Below are 19,708 nucleotides of genomic sequence, written 5' to 3' on the forward strand. Positions count from 1 at the left end.
GGGTGAGACCTGTGTGTGTGTGTGTGTGTGTGTGTGTGTGTGTGTGATGTAGGGGAGTCAGCATCTGTCATGCAGCCCCTGTCTAGGGCTGCCAGAGTCTGAAGCCCAGGCCTGAGAGCGCACAGGCTTTGTGGGGGGCTCAGATTGGTGTTAAGCGGGCCTGTGACCCTGTTGGTGCTGGAGATGGGGGATTGAGGACCCCTTGGCAATAGTTGGGGGCCGCACCCCAGTTTGGGGTGCTTCCCTGGGGTTGGGGTCCAGATTGAGGCTTGGAAGGGAGGAGCTATTGCCCAGATTTGTGGGGAGAGCCAGAGAATTCCAGGGAAGAAGGTGCAGGGCGCAGGGCGGCGCGGGGGTGGGGCGGTGCAGGTTCCCTGACACTGAATTCATTATGGGGAGATTCCCCTTCACCATCCCTGACACCTCCCACGGGAACCACAGGCCAGAAATGTGTGACAGCCTCCGGCGCGCCAACTCCCCTGGCACAGCTGGTGCTCTGGTCCCTCCGTGTCTGGGTCTATGCCCGGGTACCCGCCCGCCCCCTGCCGCCGAGCTGCTCCCCCACCTGGGTCCGCAGCCTCTGGAAGCCGCTCTGAGGCTCAGCCTAGCGGCTCAGGGTCCATCTCCCGCTGCGTCCCCCGCCCCCGGCGTCCCGGGGCAGCGGGGGATTCGCTCAGGCCCGGCCTGACCCCGCGGCCCGCACGTGGGGAGGGGGCGCCGGGGCGGACGCGGCCGGTGTAGGGGCGGAGCCAGGAGCCGGGCGCGCGGCCGGTGCGGCGGGCGGGCGGGCGGACGGAGGTCAGCGCCGCCGGAGAGGGACCCAGGCGTCCCGGAGGCGGTGCCAGGTGCCGCGCCCCCGCCCCGCGCCCCCCCGGCCCCCGCCTCCGGGCCGCCCCCCACCCCCCGCCCGTGACGCGCTCCCGCCCCATCCTCGCCCGGAGCCCGAGCGGAGCCGGCGCCGGAGGACGGCGAGGGGCGCGGGCGGCGGAGCAGGCGGCGGGGGAGGGAGGGGATGCGGCCGCTCTGAGCCGCGCAGGGCGCACGGAGCCAGCGCTGCGGCCCGGCCCGCCATGGGGAAGGAGCAGGAGCTGGTGCAGGCGGTGAAGGCGGAGGACGTGGGGACCGCGCAGCGGCTGCTGCAGAGGCCGCGGCCGGGGAAAGCCAGTGAGTGCGGGGGGCGCGGGGCGGGGCGGGGCGGAGGGGCCACCCGCGCTGCCCCTCACCCCCTGGCGCGGGAGGGGGATGCTGCCGGTCCCCGGGGGCGGGGCGGGGCCGGTCCACACCCGCACCCCCGGGCGCTGACGGAGGGGCGGCGCCGAGAGCCCGGCCGTCATCCCGAAACCCCAGCGGGCACCGGGCGGCACCCACCTGCCCGGTCTCGGCATCGGCATCCCTCCCTCCCTCCCTCCCTGCCTCGGTCCCTTTCTCCCCCCTCCCCGGGCTGTGGGCTGGCAGCGGGAGGTCTCCGCTGGGCCTTTAAAGGGCAAGGCGATGCCCTCCCCTTGGCGAGAGGGAGGGGCCCCTGGCGGTGAGGGGCATCCAGGCGCCTGATGGTCCCGGTCAGACCCCCCTTCCCTCCCCATGTTCAATAACGCGCTTTTCAGGGAAGGGGGGGGCAGGTCCATGCTGGGGGTGTGGCTGCCCGGGCATGGCTGGGTGGGGGCCATTTGCTGCCAGGGGCGCAGAGGCCCAAGGTCGCCCAGCCCAGGCCAGGCTGAGCTCCAGGCGGGCGCAGACCCTGCAACAGATCCCAGCTCACTCTGGCTCCCCTGCCGGGAAGGAGGGCTGTGGAGAGGGCCAGGTCTCCCACCGGCCATCCTGAGCTGGAGCCGGGGTACCCCAGGGAGGGGCTGGGAGCTTGGAGCCCTGATCCCAGCACTCATCCCAGCTCAGCCGGGAGCCTCCCTGGGGGCCGCCGGAGACGGATGGATGGATGGGCGTGTGGACCACATGTGCGGCTGCGCACGTAGGGCTGTGTCAGTGTACCGGGGCACCTGTAGGGGCGCGGGCAGGGCTCTGCAGGATGGCACGTGGAGTCTGGGGTCCCCACGCCCTACACCACCCCCAGGAACGGCATGGAAGCCAGGGGGGGCCCCCTTCCCCTCTCGCCAGGAAGGATGCTGAGCACTGAGGTGGGAGGCATGTCCTTGAGCCCCAGAGGGACCCTCCTGCTGCAGAGCCTGCTCGCCAGCTCGTCTGCTCTGTGCAATTAGAGCCGCACGTCTGAGCCTGGCAGGCGCACAGACACAGGCCCGCCTGGCCTTCCACGGCCTCAGCGGGGCTGGCTTCAGGGTCTCGGGATTTCGAGGAGACTGAGCCTCGAAAGCAGGTGGAGGGACCGAGACGTGGAAGGCAAGGTCAAGACTTCCACCTAGTGGTTGTGCCACCTCGCACATAAACAACTCACTCCCCAGGCCGGTCTGCGGAACGGAACGGGGATGGGTGTTCCCGGTGCCTGTCTCCTGGCCTCCTGGCGTGGTTGTGAGAACAGTGGGAGAGCGAGCAGGAAGCCCGGGCTCTCAGTGAGGCTCCGTAAGCACCGACTGGGGCCATTTCCTCAGCCCAGCGCGGCAGGCCAGGAAAGTGGGGGCGTCAGATCTGGTGGTTCCTCCGCCCGTCTGGACTCTGGCCCCTTGGGGGGAAGGTGCGGGGACTTTTCCCTTTACCTGGGTCTCACCTGGATGTCACCACACACCCCTGCCTGCACTGGGCTCTGGGCTCTGACTCACCGGAGCGGGCTTAATAAGTCAGACGGAGAAATCCCTCCATGAATTGGCTCAGTCGTCATGACAACGCTGGCCTGCTTTGGAGTAAGATGTATTTTGATTCAGCAAAGTACAGCCGGAGTTTGGGCCATGGGGTGGGGGGTCCCCAGCAGTGCTCCGTAGGGCCCAGAGGTGTCTCCAGGACCCTTGTTCCCACGATCTCCTTCCTGTGCGGGCACCTTCCCGTGGCCCCAGGCTCTGTCAGCCCCACACCCCACCTTGAAGGGCACCTCCCTTTCCACACACAGGAACTGGCACCCTCAGCAGCTGTCTCTGAGGGGGAGAAGGGAAAAGCCTGGATGAGGGCCGGCCTCATGCTGGGCGGGGGATGCCCTGCCCTTCCCCCTGGCCCACGTGCCCTCTCTGAGTTTCCTGAGGACGACAGGCCAGTGCTCCTGTGTTCTCTCACTGTGGCCCACTGACGGCTCCCCTCCAGCCTCTGACCCAGAGCCACCGGCCTGGGGGCGGCTGGGAAGAGACGGCACTGGCCCTGCTTCCCGGAGAAGCTGGGTGGGCCCCGCCCCCCGCCCCCCGCCCCCCGCCCCTGCCCCACGGAGGCCATGGGCCCAGCTGCTCTGAGATGAGACGGGAGGAGGGGAAGAGGAGCTCTGAGGGGCTTCTGGGCAGAGGGGTGCGGGGAGGCCATGGGGGGAGGGCGGGGGAGGGGCCGGCCTCTGCAGCCTCGAGGTTGGAGCTGACCTCAAAGGTAGAGATGGTTCCGGGAGAGCAGTTACAGGTCAGGGTGGGTCAGAGACGGAAGAGCACAGGTCAGGGGGGTGGGAGTGAGGTGGGGTGGGGATCCGGGTGGCGAGGTTTACGCGCTGTCACTGATGCGGAACCCATAGGCTTGGTGCTCTTGTGGGAAGGGAAAGGGGCTCCTAAGACTTCAAACTTGGTCCCCCACTTGCCCCCTATCCCACCCTTACCCAGCCCCCCCTCCCCCCATGCTCTGCTCCAGCTTCATTCAGAGCCCCCGTCTCCGCCTGGTTCCGCCTCCCCAGGCCTATGCAGATCCAGTCCTGGGACCTCCCTCAGGGCTCAGCGTCTCCCAGAGGAGTCAGGGGACTATTCCAAAACCTCCAGCTGTTTCCTCTGTGAGGAGACCGGTGGCAGGGAGAAGGGTGAGATGACTTTACCATGAAGCCCCTCTTCATGGGAGGAGGGGTCCCCTTTGGGATGGAGACTCCGCCTCCACTGGCGACTGTGTCACTTCCCGGGCCTTGACCTCCAGCCCCTCTGAGATTTCAACAGGTGTGGGCCAGGGGAGCAGGCGGGCCTGGCTGTGGGTGCCGCTCGGAGCATCTGGCTCGGCGGCTGCTTGAAGGCATCTGCTGAGGGAGGGAGGAAAGGGGGCTGGACTGGGAAGTCTTGCTGGAGAAGCTGAAGACTGGGTACTAAGAACTGAAACTAAGACAAGTGGTAGGTGGCAAACATTAGAATTGTGCAAGGTGTGTATGTGGGGTGGGGGGGGCGGGGGCGGGATTGAAAATGTCCTGAGTGTGATCCTGGACAGGGTGGGAGCTGCTATAGACAGCCATGTCTCAATCTCTCTCTCTCTCTCTCTCCCTCTCTCTCTCTCTCTCTCTCTTCTCACCTGAGGATATTTTTTCCATTGATTTAAAAAAGAGCAGAAGGGAAGGAAAGAGGGAAGGATGGAAGAAAGGAGGGAAGGAGGGAGATAGAGAAAGAAAGAGAGAAAGAAAGAGAGACATCGATGTGAGGCACATCAGTTGTTTGCTATTGGCATGCACCCAGACCACTCTAGCCACTGAGCACCCTGGCCAGGGCATCACTGTCTTTGGTGTAATAAGGAACTGCAGCGTAGGGCCCAGTGCAACTGGGTGCCTTGTCCAAAATTAAGAATTGAGCCGAAACCGGTTTGGCTCAGTGGTAGAGCGTCGGTCTGTGGACTGAAAGGTCCCAGGTTCGATTCCGGTCAAGGGCATGTACATTGGTTGCGGGCACATCCCCGGTAGGGGGTGTGCAAGAGGCAGCTGGTAGATGTTTCTCTCTCATCGACATTTCTAGCTCTCTATCCCTCTCTCTTCCTCTCTGTTAAAAATCAATAAAATATATTTTAAAAAAAAGAATTGAAAATAGCAGTTTGAATGAACAGATGTAGATATCTATATTAATAAAAGGATTATATGCTAATTAGACCAGGAGACCTTTCAGACGCCCTTCTGGACAAAGCCATGGTGGTGGGGCCGACGCAGAGGCAGTTAGGGGCAATCAGGCCAGGAGGGGAGGGCAGTTAGGGGTGATCTGGCTGGTGGGAGCAAGCAGGCTGGCAGGAGGGGCAGTTTGGGGGTGAGAAGGCCGGTGGGGGGGCATTTTGGGGCAAGCAGGTTGGCATGCAGAATGGTTAGGGGCGATTAAGCAGGCAGGCAGGTGGGCGGTTAGGAGCCAGTGTCCCGGATTATGAGAAGGATGTCCGACTGCCTGTAGGTTCGGGCCTAAACCAGCAGTCGGACATCCCCTGAGGGATCCCAGATTGAAGAGAGTGCAGGCCGGGCTGAGGGACAACCCTCTCCTGTGCACGAATTTCATGCACCAGGCCACTAATGTGTTCTATAAAAGACCAGAAATAAGGGAGGTTTCAAAGTTAAGGAATAAAACATCTCATCATTTGTATTGTATCTCTTTAGTCAAAGTTATCCTAATATACTTGCACCTTGTGGCTTCTAAAAAATGGTTCAAAGGATTAAAGAAATCATCCTGTAAACAGATAAAAGAATGGAACATAATGTAGGCTTAGGAATCCCATAATATTAATTAGGAAAAGATTAGTACATTTTTCAGCGATTTCCCTTTGAGTCAGTACAATTTTTCTATCGGGACAGCAACAACAACACAAAGAATTTAAGGTGACGAAGAGCAGAGCGTCCAACCAGATGGGGGGCCTTCTGCGTGACTGCAGGCCACACGCCTGAGACTGGGCCTGGCCGGGGGACGGGGTGTGGGACTAGCATCTGACCTCAGCCTCTAACTTACTGGGCACCTTGTATGGCACTGTTTCAGCCACCAAGGGGACAGCAGTGAGCCAATTGAAGCCCTGGTCCCCTTGGAGCTAGCAGTGTAGTGATGGAGATGGGCCATAAACAAGTCAAAGGCGGTGATGGGGGTTACTATTTTATTTTATTTTTTATATATATATATTTATTGATTTTGTACAGAGAGAAAGGGAGAGAGATACAGAGTTAGAAACATCGATGAGAGAGAGTCATCGATCAGCTGCCTTTTGCACACCCCCTACTGGGGATATGCCTGAAACCAGGTACATGCCCTTGACCGGAATCGAACCCGGGACCTTTCAATCCCCAAGCCGACGCTCTATCCATTGAGCCAAACGGGTTTCGGCGGGGTTACTATTTTAGATGGGCAGACCCCGCCGGGGACATTTGGATAAAGACCTCAAGGACATGAGGTGAGGGGTCGTGGGAATAGCTGGCGGAAGAAGAGCCTCACACGTGTGTGTCACGTGTGCGGTCTCAGTGGAGGGCGGCCGGGGTGTCGGAGTGCCAGGATGTGGCTGGGACGGGCGCTGGGGAGGTCCGGGGCCTGCGTCGTGCAGAGCCACTGTCCAGTGAGACAGGTGCTGCGGGGGGTCTTCCCGTTAGAACCGTGTCTGACAGGGTCCCCGCGGGTGTGGGGGGGCCCGGGGGACACGAGGGCGAGGTGAGGGCAGTGGTTCCTCTAGAGGTGCCGGCCCGGCCCAGGCTGGCAGCGATGGCGGCGGTGAGCGGTGGTAAGACCCTGGGTGTGCTCTGAGCGTGTCTTAAAGCTAGAGCCCACGGGGCTTACCCGTGGAGAAGATTCACGGTAGTCAAGAAGGGACGCCGGCTGACTTCCGGGTCTTGGCCCGGACCACCGAGGGAAGGATGGCATTGCTGCTCAGACAGATGGGTTTCAGCACCAGCGGGGGCTGAGCAGAGGGCCGGGGCCGGGCGGGGCGATGGCCCTCTTCCCGGAGCCTCTGCTCGGAGCAGGAGAAGCCCCCCATCCCTGGAGGGTGTGGGTGGGGTTCCCGTAGAGCTAATATCAGTCATCGCTACGCACAGCAGGCTCCTGGCCAAACCCTCTCTGCTTTACGTCTGGAAACGTCCTTAGGTCTCCAGGGCCTGCCCTGCGAGCCCCCTTCGAGCTCGTTGCGAGGCCACAGGGGTGGCGTGAGGGCTGGGTGAAGAGTCGAACTTGGGCCTGTCGGACTCTGTGCGCTTTGTGGGCCATCGGGGGACCCGCACCCCGCACTGAGCTGCCCTTGCCGCAGCCCCTCTGTGACTCAACTCCCTTGGTTCCCTGCCCTCGGGTCCCCCTGCCCCCATCCCTGTCTTGGGCCTGGACAAAGGGGCTTCTGTCCTGCCAGCCCCTCCCTCCCTCCCAGAGCAACTGACCCACAAATAGGTTATGTAACCATGGCCTGGACAGGCAGGGGCTTGGCCTGAGTCTGGCTGGACCTGAGCCCACGGGGAGCGTGTCAGGGGGCCCCCCCCCTTCGGCAGGCAGCTCCTGGGGGCCCGGAGGAGACTGCAGCCCCGAGGGGAGGATGGGCCCTCGGGTGCAGGTGGTTAATCCTAGGACCTGCGTGTGCCCCTGAGCATGTCTGTGAGGCGGCCCTTCTCATGTGGTCACTCCGAGGCGCTGGCCAATCGCCGTCCTTCCCTTCCTGCCCCGCTGAGGAGGGCTCCTCTCTCCTGGCCAGCCCCAAGGCTGGGCTCCGGGAGGCTGCATCGTGGAAATGCAGATCTTCCCTCAGAGACACCCTCGTTTCTGGGTGTCCCAGCCTCCCCGGGCCACCCCCGGCCCATCTGGGTCCTTCTGAGAGACAGATTGGGCCGGCTCTCTCCCTCCCACTATTGGCTGGGGATACGTTTGCACATGTGTGTGCCTGTGTGGGTGCCCATCCCCGGCTCCTGTCTACAGGCAGGGACAGGCCTGGGGACCTTGGACCTGCGACCCTCCTCCCAACATCTTAGTTTAGTGGGAAACCAAGGTCTAAAAAGCTGGGGCTGAGTGCAGGGAACAGAGCTGAGTGAATGAATGAACGAACGAATGACTGTTTCTAGACTAAACACATAGATAGCGTTGGCTCTGAGCCAGCCAGGGAGCCAGCTAGCACCCTCTGCCTGTGTTGAAGCTGCTGGAGTGGGCTAGGCCCCAGGCAGACCCCCTCACTTGTGTCTGCTTCCCCCTCCCAGAGCTCCTGGGCTCCACCAAGAAGATCAATGTCAACTTTCAGGACCCGGATGGGTGAGTCCTCAGCCAGGGCGATGCCATTTGGGATGGGGGCAGAGGGGGCTTCTGGGGGAGGCTGGGTGCTGAGTCCCTGCCCCTATGTGTTTGCCACCTGCCCCAGCTTCTCTGCCCTGCACCACGCGGCCCTGAATGGCAACACGGAGCTGATCAGCCTGCTGCTGGAGGCCCAGGCTGCCGTCGACATCAAGGACAACAAAGGCAAGGCCTGGCCGGGACCGCAGAGCAAGGGGAGGGGCTGAGGTCAGGGGTCCCTCGAGGACTGGATGGCTCTTCAACTGAGGTCTCCACCCGGGGCCTCAGGCCGGGGCCAGGCAGGTCCTCCTGGGACCTGCACCCCGGAGGTCTGGGGTGGGCTCGGGGTGAGAGGCCAGCTCCCAGTGGCTCCTGCCTGCCCCCAGGCATGCGGCCACTGCACTACGCGGCCTGGCAGGGCCGGAAGGAGCCCATGAAGCTGGTGCTGAAGGCGGGCTCCGCGGTGAACATCCCGTCGGACGAAGGCCACATCCCCCTGCACCTCGCGGCCCAGCACGGCCACTATGACGTGGTGAGGACCCCCCCCCCACCCCCGGCGGCGAGTGTGGGAGGCGTGAGCCTGGCAGCACTGGCTGACGGCGCTCTGCACCCGCACGCAGTCCGAGATGCTGCTGCAGCACCAGTCGAACCCGTGCATGGTGGACAGCGCCGGGAAGACGCCCCTGGACCTGGCCTGCGAGTTCGGCCGCGTTGGGGTAAGCCTCCTGGGGAGCTGAGAGCCGCTCCCGTCTGCTCTGCGGCCTCTTCTGGGGTTGGCGTCGGGGACAGTCCTGCACCCACCCCCCGGCCTATTTCTGGGTGTCCCCTCCTCTGACCCCTCCTTCAAGGTGGTCCAGCTGCTCCTGAGCAGCAACATGTGCACGGCCCTGCTGGAGCCCCGGCCGGGGGACACCACTGACCCCAACGGCACCAGCCCCTTGCACCTGGCGGCCAAGAACGGCCACATCGACATCATCAGGTATGGCTCCGCGGGGGTGGGTCCCGGCCTGGGGCTCTGCTCCGGGCTTGGTGACAAGATGGGAGCGGTCCTGGAGCTGTGTGCCTCCGGACGCCACAGGCACCTCCAGCTGCCTGCCTGAGGGATGTGCTAGAAGGGGATGGGGCGTGGGCATCCGTAGCCACAGAGCCCGGGCTCTGTGCAGTCCTGTCACTTGCTGGTGACTCCGTGGATACACTTAACCTCTCTGAGCCTCAGCTCTCCCATGGGCGTCACCGCAGTCCCCATGGGAGCAGACGAGATAGCCGCTGGGCAGGGTTAGCACAGGGCGGGCACTGCCACAGGTGCTTCCTCGCCGTCAGGTATGTCGTCAGGGAGACGGGCAGGGCTGGTTAGTCCTTAGGCTCTTGGACATCGGGGCTCAGCTCGGGGTGCCGGGGCAGAGGGCTCCTGCAGTAGGCCCCGCCTGCTCCCCCCGCCTTCCCGCCAGACTCCTGCTCCAAGCTGGTATCGACATCAACCGCCAGACCAAGTCTGGCACGGCGCTGCACGAGGCCGCCCTCTGTGGGAAGACGGAAGTGGTTCGGCTGCTGCTGGACGTGAGTCGGAGGCCCGGGGGGCGCGGGATCCAGGGCAGGGTTGGGGGGCAGGGGACGGGGTGCTCCTGATTGACCTCACCTCCCGGTACACGCAGAACGGGATCAACGCCCACGTGAGGAACACGTACAGCCAGACGGCCCTGGACATCGTGCACCAGTTCACCACGTCGCAGGCCAGCAAGGAGATCAAGCAGCTGCTGCGAGGTGGGCCCGGCTGGGGCAGGGGGTCCGGAGCGGGGCCCGGGCCGGGCTGGTTGGAAGGACTGGGGCGTCTACCTCCTGTGTCCCCAGAGGCCTCGGCGGCTCTGCAGGTCCGGGCGACCCAAGATTATTGCAACAATTATGACCTGACCAGCCTCAACGTGAAAGCCGGGGACATCATCACAGTAAGGATGGCCGGGGGCCGCTGGAGCTGGGATGTTCACCCCACTTTCCCCCTCAACCACTGGGGAGCCAGGCGGTCTGGGCACAAGGCCCAGGCCACCCACCCGCTTGACCCAGCAGTCTCCCTGCGTGTGCTCTCCCCGCCTCATCTGGCCAGGTCCTTGAGCAGCATCCAGACGGCCGATGGAAGGGCTGTATCCATGACAACCGGACAGGCAATGACCGGGTGGGCTACTTCCCATCCTCCCTGGGCGAGGCCATCATCAAGCGAGCAGGCAAGTCCTACCCAGGTCCGGGCTCGGGGGCCAGAAGGAAGTCAGTGCCCAGCGTGCGGGGGATGGCAGGGCAAGGACCGAGCGCTAGCCATTGCTGGGGGTAGGGTCCAAAGTGGTGCTCAGAAGCATGTCCTGCCAGCTGTCTCCGCACCAGTGTCCTCATGCCCATCCTTCAGTTATTCAGCCGACCTTGCACTCTGACCACTGGGAATAGATGGTGACGCATGGACGTCAGTCCTGCTTTCAAGGAGCTTGCCCCGAGGGATGGAGGGGAGCAGGGGACAGTGAAGTAAACATGGAACAAAACATACCAGCCGATGGCAGAGACTGTGGGTGGAGACAGGGTGGTCAGAGGAGGCCCTGAGGAGTGGGAGGGACTGGCTGCAGGCAGAGCAATCCGGGCAGCGGGAACCACGCATGCGAAGGCACTGAGGCCGGAGAGAGCGTGGTATGTGTGAGGGTCCGCAGGAGGCCAGCATGGCTGGCGCAGAGCTAGGGAGAGGGAGAGAGGGGAGGGCGTGGCCCCAGGGCCATGGAGTGGTTTCAGGCAGGGGACTGGTGAGATCACAGTGGGGGACAGGTGGGACCGAAGAGAGAGTGGCCCAGTCAGGTGATGTAGCTAGTCCACCCATCTGACTGGACCACTAGCTTTCCTGGGGTGGAGAGCCTCGTCCGGGCTCCTGGGCGCCTCTTTCCTCCGCCCTGTTCCCTGGCACGGAGCAGTTTCACCCCTGCAATCTGCACCTCTCCCCCCAACAGGACCACAGGGCCGTGGTAAGCCGGCAGGATGGCCAGGCTTGGGCTCCTCTGCCACCTTCTCCCGCTCTCCAGTGTCTGAGGGCCTCTCAGGGCGGGAGGAGACAGTGTGCTGACAGGACTGCATGTGTTGGGCCTCCACCTAGGCGCGGGGCTGGGCCAGGGGACGCCCTCCTCTCGGTGTCTGGCTCCCAGGCTGGGCTGGTCCGATACTCAGGGAGGCCATGGCTGGTCCACAGGTCCCCGAGCAGGTGCTGAACAAAGCTCCCCTCAGGGAGGCGGCTTGCCGGGAGCCGCTGCGCCGCCAGAAGAGATCTGGGTGCTGAGGAAGCCTTTTGCAGGTAGGCGGGGCCTCTGGAGGGCAGGGCCAGCAGGCGGCCCCCGGCTCGGCAGGGCCGGCGCTGGCTGATGCTCCTGTGTGTGGCAGGTGGAGACCGCGGCGGCAGCTTGAGCGGCGTGGCTGCTGGCCGGACCAGCGGGGCCCACACCCTGCATGCAGGCTCTGAGGGGGTCAAGGTAGGTGGGGTGTGTGTGTGTGTGTGACAGGGCCGGGGTGGCCTGGGCCCAGAGCAGCGCTGGCCAGCTCACCTGTCTGGGTTGCAGCTCCTGGCCACAGTGCTCTCCCAGAAGTCCCTGTCCGAGTCTAGCCCCGGGGACAGCCCCGTCAAGCCCCTGGAGGGCTCAGCAGGTGAGAGCAAGGAGGCAGCACTGCCGTCCCGGCCGACAGGTAGCCTGTGAGCAGCCCGTGGCCCACCAGCCCTCTCGTCCCCAGGGGCGGCCAGGTCCCAGCCTCCAGGGGCCCATGCTGGGCAGGTGTACGCGGAACTGCCGTCCAAGAAGCTGGAGTCGGCATCGGAGGGCAAGGTACAGGGCCTGGGCCGGCAGCAGGGAGGGGTGCCTGGGGCAGCTTGCCTGGCCTGGCCTGGCCTGGCCTGGCCACAGCACAGCCGGGGGCTCTGGACAGGCTAGCACCCTCCTTCTGTCTGTCTCAGTCTGCGTGTGTAGGTGTTGTCTACTGTGTGGGCCGTGCGTGTGAACCAATACATGTAAGAAGCGTGCACGGGTGTGAGGCGAACCAGGGTGTGCGTGTGCGTGTGTGTGGTGTGACTGTGAGGCGGGCACGTGTGCATGTGTGCGTGTGTATGAAATGGCACGTGTGAGACAAGACAAGCTGTGTGCGTGACGTGCGTGCGGGGGAAGCGGGAGCTGCTGGCTGAGACCCGGGCGTGCGGGGCAGTGCTGGGGCCACACTGAGGGTGTCCCCGGTGCAGGAATGGGGGGGATGGTCAGGAGCCGCCGAACCTTCCCGGTGGAGAACACAGAGCGAGGCTGCAGTGCCCTGCGGAGCTCAAGACGGCGGCACCAGGACCGCAGAGTGAGGAGGGAGCACCGGTGCCAGACGACGGGGCCTGGCTGCGCGCGGACCCGTGGACGGCAGACGGAGCTCGCACACCGGAGGCACCAGGCGGCTGGGGCCTGCGCCTGGCGGGTGGGCGGTGGGCGGGCCTGCAGCGGGTGCCTTGTGTCTTGCAGAGCGCCGAGGCCGTGAGCCAGTGGCTCGCCACGTTCCAGCTGCAGCTGTACGCCCCCAACTTCCTCAGCGCCGGCTACGACCTGCCCACCATCAGCCGCATGACCCCCGAGGTGAGCTGCCCGAAGGCCGGCCGCCAGCTGTGACCCTGACAGAGCCCCCACCCACAGCTAACGGGCTCCTCCTCTAACCAGGACCTCACGGCCATTGGGGTCACCAAGCCCGGCCACCGGAAGAAGATCACGGCAGAGATCAGCAGCCTCAGCATCCCCGACTGGCTGCCTGAGCACAAGCCCGTAAGGCTCCCCGCACCCCGAGGCTGGGCCCAGGACGGGCAGGTAGACAGACAGACTGCCTCCCTGGCTCTGGCCCTCCGCTGCCCTCTGGCGCTCCAGGGAGAGGAGGCCAGAGGACGGCCCCTCAGCAGTGGCCCCCCTGGACGGCGACTGTCCATCACGGGCACGGGGACCAGCCTTCCCGGGGCAGGAACGGGGGTGACCGCCTGTGAGGCCGTCAGGGTGCGGGGAGCACACCTCTCTCCACTCCACGCTCCTGCAGCGACCCCCCCTCCGTACCCAGGCAGTCTCACAGGGTCACCGGCACCCCTACCCAGACACCAGAGGGGGCCTGCAGTGACGGGAGGTGCGTGCACGCCATCAGGCACACGCGTGGGGAAGATGCGTGAGTGAGCATGCGACACGTACACAGACAGCACACGCACACCAAGCATATTCCAGGTGCCCACTGACGATGGCGGGCGCACCCCCCGCCCACTGAACCGCACGTGCCAGCTGTGTTGACAGCTGTCACCGCTCTGCCTGCAGGCCATGCTGCTGCTAACAGGCAGGCATATGGTGGAACCGGTTCTGGGCCAGGAGAAGGCAGGCTCAGGGCCTGTTGCCTCAGTGCTGCCTCTGGTTCTCATGCAGAGCTGTGACTCCCCGTCCTGTCCCTGGCCCCCGGGCTGTGGGTCAGGGACAGGTAGGTTGGCACCCATCTGCCTTGCCGCACGCGGTCAGCGGCCCAGCGGTCCTCCCGGTGAGCACGCCCGGGCCCACGGGTCTCACCCTGCTCTTGCGGACGTGCTGTGCGTTGGGGCATCGGCGATGCCCCTGCTGGGAGTGTGGACGGGTGGATGCCGTTCAGGAAGCCACTGGGTGGTCCTGGGTGAAGGCTCCCGTGGCTGTTTGCACACACGTGTGGTGTGGCCGTGTGACTGTGCCTGACGCGGTGGGAAGCTGTGAGAGGGTGTGAGCGTGACACAGAGGGGAGTCGGTGCCCGTGTGTGGCTGTGATCCAGGGTGTGCGTGCCCACGCATCTGATCGGTGGTGCTGTGTGTCTGCGTCCACGCTGTGTGGTGCGTGTCCACTGGGTGCCGTCCCCGTGGCTGCCTGGACAGGTGAGGAAGTGCGGTCTTTCTCGAACAGTGTCCTCAAGCTAGGGCTGCCCTGTGTGTGTGCGTGTGTGTGTGCACGTGCATGTGTGTATGTGTGTGTTTGTGTGTGTGTGTGCATGTGCACATGGGCTCCTGCTGAGGCTGAGCTGTCTCCAAAGCTGACACTCCTGTTGGTTTGTCCTCTGTCTGTCTGTGCCGGGCTGGCCCGAGGCCCCTGCCCCAGCAGCTCCCAGCGGCCCACAGGCCTTGCGTGGGGAGCCAGCACCGGCTGCCCTCTGTGTCCCCTGCTCTGCGTCTAGGCGAACCTGGCGGTGTGGCTGTCCATGATCGGCCTGGCCCAGTACTACAAGGTGCTGGTGGACAACGGCTACGAGAACATCGACTTCATCACCGACATCACCTGGGAGGACCTGCAGGAGATCGGGATCACCAAGCTGGGTGAGGCTCCCGCCCCCCACCCCCCCACTTCCTGGTCCTTGCCGCTCTCCCTGGCCTGACCGGCCCCCCGCCCCGCCCAGGACACCAGAAGAAGCTGATGCTGGCGGTGAGGAAGCTGGCGGAGCTGCAGAAGGCGGAGTACGCGAAGTACGAGGGGGGGCCTCTGCGCCAGAAGGCGCCGCAGTCCCTGGAGGTGATGGCCATCGAGTCGCCGCCCCCTCCGGAGCCTGCCCCGGCCGAGTGCCAGTCTCCCAAGATGACCACCTTCCAAGACAGCGAGCTCAGCGGCGAGCTGCAGGCTGCCCTGACGGGCCCGGCCGAGGCGGCCGCCACCCCTGCGGCTGCTGAGAAGCCCCCCAACCACCTGCCGCCCACCCCGAGGGCCTCTGCGCGCCAGGAGCCCAGCCTGGGCGGGCGGGCCCGGCACCTGAGCAGCTCTCAGGAGCTGCTGGGCGATGGGTTCCCCGGGCCCAGCGGCCCCATGTCACGGAGCCAGGAGTACCTGCTGGACGAGGCGCCGGGCGCCGGCACTCTGCCCAAGGAGGCCCGGCCCGGCCGCCACGGCCACGGCGTCAAGCGGGCCAGTGTGCCTCCGGTGCCCGGCAAGCCGCGGCAGGTCCTCCCGCCGGGCGCCGGCCCCTTCACGCCCCCCCAGACGCCCACGAAAGCTCGGCCGGGCTCCCCCCAGGCCCTGGGGGCGCCTCACGGCCCGGCCCCGGCCACGGCCAAGGTGAAGCCCACCCCACAGCTGCTGCCGCCGACGGAGCGGCCCATGTCGCCCCGCTCCCTGCCTCAGTCGCCCACACACCGGGGCTTCGCCTATGTGCTGCCCCAGCCGGTGGAGGGCGAGGCAGGGCCCGCCGCCCCCGCCCCCGCCCCCGCCCCCGCCCCGGTGCCCGTGCTGTGTCTGCCCCCCGAGTCCGAGTCCGACGTGGAGCCGGGGCGGCCCAAGAAGCGCGCCCACAGCCTGAATCGCTACCCGGCGTCCGACAGCGAGCAGGAGCGGGAGGAGCTGCTGGTGCCGGCCGCCGCCGGGCCCTACGCCACCGTCCAGCGGCGCGTGGGCCGCAGCCACTCGGTGCGGGCGCCCGCCGGGGCCGACAAGAACGTCAACCGCAGCCAGTCCTTCGCCGTGCGGCCCCGCAAGAAGGGGCCGCCGCCGCCCCCGCCCAAGCGCTCCAGCTCCGCCATGGCCAGCGCCGGCCTGGCCGACGAGGCCGCGCCCGAGGCCGAGGCCAGGGCGGCCGGGCCCGCGGACGGCCAGCTGGCGGTGCGGGCACAGCGCCGGCGGGCCAGCGACCTGGCCGGCAGCGTGGACACGGGCAGCGCCGGCAGCGTGAAGAGCATCGCGGCCATGCTCGAGCTGTCCTCCATCGGGGGCGGGGGCCGCGCCGCCCGCAGGCCCCCCGAGGGCCACCCCGCGCTGCGCCCCGGCAGCCCCGAGGCGGGCCGGGTGGCGACCGTGCTGGCCTCCGTGAAGCACAAGGAGGCCATCGGGCCGGACGGAGAGGTGGTGAACCGGCGCCGCACCCTCAGCGGGCCGGTCACCGGGCTCCTGGCCGCCGCCCGCCGAGGGCCCGGGGAGCCGGCCGGGCCCGCCGACCACGGCCACTTGGCAGAGGATGGCACCGCCCGGCAGAGGCCTCGGGGTCCGGCCAAGGGAGAGGCGGGCGGGGAGGGCCCCCCCTTGGCCCGGGTGGAGGCCAGTGCCACGCTGAAGAGGCGCATCCGAGCCAAGCAGAGCCAGCAGGAGAATGTCAAGTTCATCTTGACCGAGTCTGACACCGTCAAGCGCCGGCCCAAGGCCAAGGAGCGGGAGGCGGGCCCAGAGCCGCCCCCGTCGCTGTCGGTGTACCAGAACGGCACCGGCACCGGCACCGGGCGCCGCAGACTGGGCCCTGAGCAGGCCGGGCCCCTGGAGCTGCCCCCGCCGCCCGCGCCCACCGAGCCCCTGCCCGCCGACCTGATGCACTTGCCCCCGCTGCCCCCGCCAGACAGCGATGCCCGGAGACCAACCAAGCCGCCCGTCTCTCCCAAGCCCGTCCTGGCTCAGACGGTACCCAAGATCCAGGGGTCACCCACTCCCGCCTCCAAGAAGGTGCCGCTGCCAGGACCCAGCAGCCCAGGTAGGTGAGGGGGCCGGCTGGGGAAGGGTCTCCGCCCCACCTCCCCACTCCGTGGTCTGAAGGGCTTTTCTCTACTCGGATTTGATGGCAGCCGGGTGGAGTAGGGTGGAGTGTCCTCAGACTGTCTCATCCATCCACCCAGAGGACAACTCTGCCACCCCAGAGCTGGGAGGAAGGTGGCTGGTCCTCGAGTTGCTCGGTGAAGGAGGCACAAACATATTAACAGTAGCACCAGGGGAGGGAGGACAGGTGCACGATGCTGCGTTAGAGAGGGCTCTGACCCAGCGGAGAGGAACCCCAGCACTCAGGAGGGAGGGGAGAGGCTTCCAGGCAGAAGGATCAGGGCCGCACCTGGAAGGGGATACAGTGGGGAAGGGGGACGGGCCCGGAGGGACTTGGAGACAGTGATGCCGCCAGGGTTTGTCCCGGGAAGCACACCCCTTGGTTGCCAGGGAGGCTGGGGTGGGAGGGGCAGTGGAGAGCTGTGCTGAGGACCCTGCGTTTCCGCTCCTGGGCGGGAGGCGGGGTGCTGCGGCGGGGCTGGCGCAGGGGTGCGCTGCGTGCACCTCCCGCAGCGCGCGCGCCCCCTCCTCCCCGCAGAGGTGAAGAGCGCCCACGGCACGCCGCCGCCCGTGTCTCCCAAGCCGCCGCCGCCGCCCACGGCGCCCAAGCCGCTCAAGGCCGCGGCGGGGCTGCAGCCGGGCAGCGCCAACCCGTCGCCCACGCCCTCGCCGGCGCGCCAGCCGCCCGCCGCCCTGGCCAAGCCCGCCGGTCCCCCGCCCGCGCTGAGCGCCAGCCCCCCCAGGCCGCCGTCCCCCGGCGCGCCCGCGCCGCACGTGCCCGCCAAGCCGCCGCGCGCCGCCGCCGCAGCGGCCGCCGCTGCCGCCGCCGCGGGGCCCCCGGCCGCACCCGAGGGCGCCTCGCCGGGGGACAGCGCGCAGCAGAAGCTGGAGGAGACGAGCGCGTGCTTGGCGGCGGCGCTGCAGGCCGTGGAGGAGAAGATCCGGCAGGAGGACGCGCAGGGCCAGCGGTAGGTGCGGGGCGGGTCCGGCTGGGCCTGGGTTAGCGAAGATGTAGGGAACCGGCTCGGGCTGAGATGGGGTGGGGAGGACGTGGTCTTGGGCACCTTATACAGCGGGGCGGGGCCTGCACACCACCCAGTCATTCACACTGAGGCGGCTGCGCTCCGCTGGGATTGGGGGGGCTGTTGGGGGTTAGGGACCTTGGAGCGCGGCCCCGCCCACGCACTGCTGATTGGAATGGGAGGCGTGGTCTGTGCAGGGACGGGGCGTGGCCTGTGCAGGGACGGGGCGTGGTCTGTGCAGGGATGGGGTACGGCCTTTTTCTGCCGACCCCACCTCGCCCCCCTCTTCTCACACCGCGCCCACCAGCCCCTCCGCCTCGGAGAAGAGCACGGGCAGCATCCTGGACGACATCGGCAGCATGTTCGATGACCTGGCGGACCAGCTGGACGCCATGCTGGAATGACGTGGCACACGTGGGGCCCTCCTATGCTGCCCGGGCTCTGGCTGCACAGACCTTTACCTCAGGATGGGCATTTCTGGGCGCAGCGCAAGTGGGCGGCCGAGGGGGACGGAGTGCGGAGGACAGCCTGCCAGGGCCACCAGGTGGGGGCAGGTCGTGCTGCCCTGTCCCTGCATAAGCACAACTCCTGCCCCCTGGGCCCAGGCAGGATGCCCGGCGCGGAAGACTGCCTGGCCTAGGGACCCAAGGGCTCTGGACAGATGCTGCTGCTCTGTGGGTGCCTGTCCCTGTCTGCTGCTCCCTGTGCAATAACTGCTGGGCCACCTGCCCACCCACCACCAGGCTCTGCCCAGTGTGAAGAGAAGGGGCAGTCCCTGGCACCCCTGCCCTGAACCCACGTTGGGCCCACCTTGGGAGGTAGTGGGAGGGGGGGCAGCCACGGCAGCCCCCTCCCCGATCAGTGGCAGAGCACAGGCCTATGCCCAGCACAGAACTGCCCACTGGGGACCTCTGCCAGCTGCTCTGGCACAGCACAAGGGGCAGGGGGCAGGACCCCTGCCCTACTCTACCCCACAGAATATAAGCTATTGAGAGTATTAATTTATTGGGAATAAGCTGAGGCAAATTTCCCTAGAGAAACAAAAAGGTATAACTTTAACGAATATATATTTAAAGAAAGAAAAAAAATATTATTGATTCTATAGAAAACCATTTACCAACCGCAAGGACACTGGAGTCTAGCTCGAGGCAAAAGCTGTTACAGGCCCTGGCACCTGTCTGTCCTCCCCTCTAGCCAGGAGCGGCCAGACCCCTGGGCCCGTAGCACAAACAGCAGGCTGGGGTCTGTGCCCCACAGGGCCTCCCTCTGCTCTAACTTCTGTGTCTGAAGAACTCGAAGGATGTGCCTTGCTGCTGGGCTGTGTCCTCCGTGCCGGAGACGGGGGGCTCCCTCCTCTCTGGGGGATGCCGCGGGGAAAGTCTGCCTGGGTTTGGGGGAGCCACGTGCCCAGCGTGCAGCGGAGTCGCCGGAGGACCGCAGTGGGTGCGGGTGTGCATGCCAGGCTGCGTGTGTGCGGCGAGTGCCGGTGTGCCTGCCCCTCCCGCCCAGGCTCCAGCAGGCAGCCAGCCCACCCCCGTCTGAATCCCCACGGATGCTTCTGCTCGTGGTCCAAGGCTGTGTCGTGTGGTTGTTCTCGCCTCTCCCTCCTCGCCCCTCCAAAAAAGTTCTGACCAGCCTCCTCTCTTGTGTTTGCTGATCCACGTGTGTTGGACACAACTTTGACATTTCTTAAAAAAAAAAAAAAAAAATTCAAAAATGCCAAAAACCAGCAATTGTGACGCAGGTGGGTGGAGGTGATCAGCCGAGGCGGCATCGAGGAATGCGAGGCCCCTCTCAGTGGTTGTGTGATGGCGCTTTCCCTATGGATTCACCTGGTCGTCTGCCTGGCCTCTCCTTAGCGGGCGGCCGGGGCTGGGGCTCCAGCAGGTCGGGAGGGGGGTCTGGGCAGGGAGGCACTCTTGGCTGTCAATAAACAGCAGAAAATGGCCTGGCTCACTTTTTGGTGGTGTGTGTTGGGAGAATGGTGGTGGTGCTGGTGGTGGGGAGGGGGGGAGGGGGAGGTTTGGCCTGTCCATGGAAGGGAGAGGAAGTCAACCGAGAGGGCTACATCCTGGGGTCAACAGACAACAGGAACCCTTTCTGTGACCCCTCCCAGCTTCCCTCCCT

At 65.8% G+C, this 19,708-nt stretch overlaps 2 protein-coding genes across 4 annotated transcripts in view; one reads left to right on the forward strand and one right to left on the reverse strand.

Annotated features, from left to right (window-relative positions):
* The window catches only part of MLST8 (MTOR associated protein, LST8 homolog), a 19,424-nt gene extending 14,691 nt beyond the window's left edge, over nt 1-4,733 (reverse strand). The window contains exon 1 of the mRNA XM_045571435.1: nt 4,716-4,733. The gene's annotated coding sequence lies outside the window, so the exon portion shown is untranslated. The remainder of the gene's footprint in view (nt 1-4,715) is intronic.
* CASKIN1 (CASK interacting protein 1) lies at nt 746-19,528 on the forward strand. Of its 3 annotated transcripts, none has more exons than XM_036410621.2 (20): nt 746-1,164; nt 7,964-8,015; nt 8,122-8,219; nt 8,420-8,565; nt 8,654-8,749; nt 8,882-9,012; nt 9,482-9,590; nt 9,686-9,794; nt 9,882-9,976; nt 10,132-10,249; nt 11,245-11,346; nt 11,433-11,521; nt 11,609-11,693; nt 11,778-11,869; nt 12,539-12,649; nt 12,731-12,832; nt 14,233-14,371; nt 14,452-16,497; nt 17,098-17,527; nt 17,889-19,528. In XM_036410621.2, the coding sequence occupies exons 1-20, from the start codon at nt 1,071-1,073 to the stop codon at nt 17,983-17,985; spliced, it is 4,341 nt and encodes a 1,446-aa protein (XP_036266514.1). In that variant the 5' UTR covers nt 746-1,070; the 3' UTR covers nt 17,986-19,528. The 3 variants fall into 3 exon arrangements, with proteins under 3 accessions (XP_036266514.1, XP_045427380.1, XP_036266515.1); XM_036410622.2 differs by lacking the exon at nt 746-1,164 and adding an exon at nt 7,753-7,758 and having other exon boundaries at nt 7,966-8,015; XM_045571424.1 differs by lacking the exons at nt 12,539-12,649; nt 12,731-12,832 and having other exon boundaries at nt 995-1,164.
* The last annotated feature ends 180 nt before the right edge of the window (nt 19,529-19,708 follow it).

Source organism: Pipistrellus kuhlii, unplaced genomic scaffold, assembly GCF_014108245.1.
Source record: "Pipistrellus kuhlii isolate mPipKuh1 unplaced genomic scaffold, mPipKuh1.p scaffold_m20_p_4, whole genome shotgun sequence".
Taxonomy (NCBI): domain Eukaryota; kingdom Metazoa; phylum Chordata; class Mammalia; order Chiroptera; family Vespertilionidae; genus Pipistrellus; species Pipistrellus kuhlii.